Source organism: Lactuca sativa, chromosome 5 (genome assembly GCF_002870075.4).
Source record: "Lactuca sativa cultivar Salinas chromosome 5, Lsat_Salinas_v11, whole genome shotgun sequence".
NCBI classification, from domain to species: Eukaryota; Viridiplantae; Streptophyta; class Magnoliopsida; order Asterales; family Asteraceae; genus Lactuca; species Lactuca sativa.
Window position 1 is genome coordinate 325,744,994 of NC_056627.2, and position 2,094 is coordinate 325,747,087.

The 2,094-nt window shown below is 35.1% G+C and overlaps 1 protein-coding gene across 1 annotated transcript; it reads right to left on the reverse strand.

Annotated features, from left to right (window-relative positions):
- Positions 1-340: 340 nt before the first annotated feature.
- Positions 341-1,351, reverse strand: LOC111878333 (uncharacterized). Its single transcript, XM_023874841.2, has one exon. It carries the CDS (start codon positions 1,349-1,351, stop codon positions 341-343), a length of 1,011 nt encoding a protein of 336 aa, XP_023730609.2.
- Between the last annotated feature and the right edge of the window lie 743 nt (positions 1,352-2,094).

The window sequence follows — 2,094 nt, forward strand, 5'->3', positions numbered from 1 at the left end:
CTGAAAATCCCCTCTCTATTGTTGCGGTAGAAACCGGAAGTGTCAAGATTAACCGAACCACTCTATCAAGTAAATAGCATGTCTCACGTTTCTGAGTTTCCACAAGACGCTTGCATAGGTCAGCAATAGTTGATACACCACTTAGTTTGGGATTCTTTGTGATATCAATATTAAAAATCTCCAATTGATATCGTAATTGAATCATCTCTTGCTCCGTAAAATCTTTAGGATAATACTTCTCAGCAAGAAGACAAATTTCATCAACGTTAACCACTTTAGAAACTAAACTAGAACTAAGTCTCAACAACTCCATCGCCCGATCATTGAATCTACTATTCAACTAATGTAACTGTTTGTCCAATGTGGCTGTAAACAAATCCACTCGATAAAAATGTTCAAAAGTAACATGATTGTCTGTTTTTCGAGGCCGGTATCGAGTAGAAGTATATGGGGCATTCATATTTGACATATTTATTTGATGTTTTTCATAAAAAAACTTTACTTGTGCAAGTAAAGAATCCCATCCTTTGTTTCTAAAATCATTTAGACCCTCCTTTGTTGTTGAAACTAACTCCATGGCATTAAGAATATCTTTGGATTTCTTTTGTAGAGCTTGAGAAAGTATTTCAGTTTTTCCCATTACTTCCTTTATCAGGTGAAGAATAAACACAAACTCAAATGATTTCAGATAACAGTAAGTTGCATCAGCATCTCCGCGTTGAGAATAAGTAGCAGATACATCATCAATTATTCCTTGGAGAACAACACGAGTACAAGCAAACATGTTAAGCAAACTACAAATGGAACGAAAATGAGAACCCCAACGTGTATCACCAGCTCTTCTTAATGTCCCAACTTGATTCAATCCTTTACCTGATTCGATTTCACCTAGTTCCAATAACTGTTCAATCTCAGTTGCCTTTTCTTTTTGTAACTCATCATGACGCTTACTGGAAGCACAAACTACGTTAATTGTAAAAATTAAGTTTGTGAAAAACTGGTGAACCGGAATAATTTCCCTTGAAACAGCCACCAAGGCTAGTTGCAATCTATGAGCAAAGCAGTGAACATAATATGCATAAGGACAATCCTCAAGAACAAGTGCTTGTAATCCGTTCCATTCCCCTCTCATATTACTCGCACCATTATAACCTTGGCCATGGATTTTAATAACATAAAATTGATAGTGTAAAAGTTGTCTCCACATATTTGTTTTCAAGGTTAATGATAAGGTATCCCTAACATGAACCAAATCCAAGAACCTTTCATGTATGATTCCTTTCGCATCAACAAATCTCAAAACTATCGCCATTTGCTCTTTTTTAGACTCATCCTGTAACTTATCAACCATGACACAAAAGTATGAATCCCCCACTTCACTACGAATATGCTTTCGAACTTTATTTGCAATAATACTAAGAATTTCTTTTTGAATGTCCGCAGAAGTATACTTTGAATTATAAGGAGCTTTCTATAATATAACGTTTGCAACTTCATCATTATACGATGCTAGAAGTTTTAGAAGTTGGAGAAAATTACCACGATTTTTGGAATCAAGATTTACATCATGTCCTCGTAAAGCTCAAGCTTGGAAGGTCAACCAACAAACTGTGTCAATTGACACTTTTAAGCGTAAACGGTTCTTCAATATTCACGCTTCATTTTGCTTCACTATGATATTTTCAATGTGTGCTGCTTGGTTCATCAAGTTTTCAACAAATGCAACAGTATTTCTATGTTGTGAGCAACCAATATGTTTCAAGAACGCACAATTTTTCTCGTCATTAACTTTTTTCCAATTGTCAACTCCTTTAACAGTAAATGCATCGTAACCATGACACACACTTGGTTTATCATTATATATATAACAAATAAAACAATAAGAAGCGTGTGTTGTTGGAGAATATTCTAGCCAATTAGGGAAAATGTTGAACCAAGAATATTTGAATCTACGAGGATGTTTTGTTGAACCTTTAGCTTGCTACTCCTTAAGATGTATTTGGAAAGGTCCTAAATTCAAATAAGCTCGTCTCACTTGCTCTCTTAAATTAACCGGATAATCCCACATTTGCTTTCGTTTAGCGGGATCTCCTT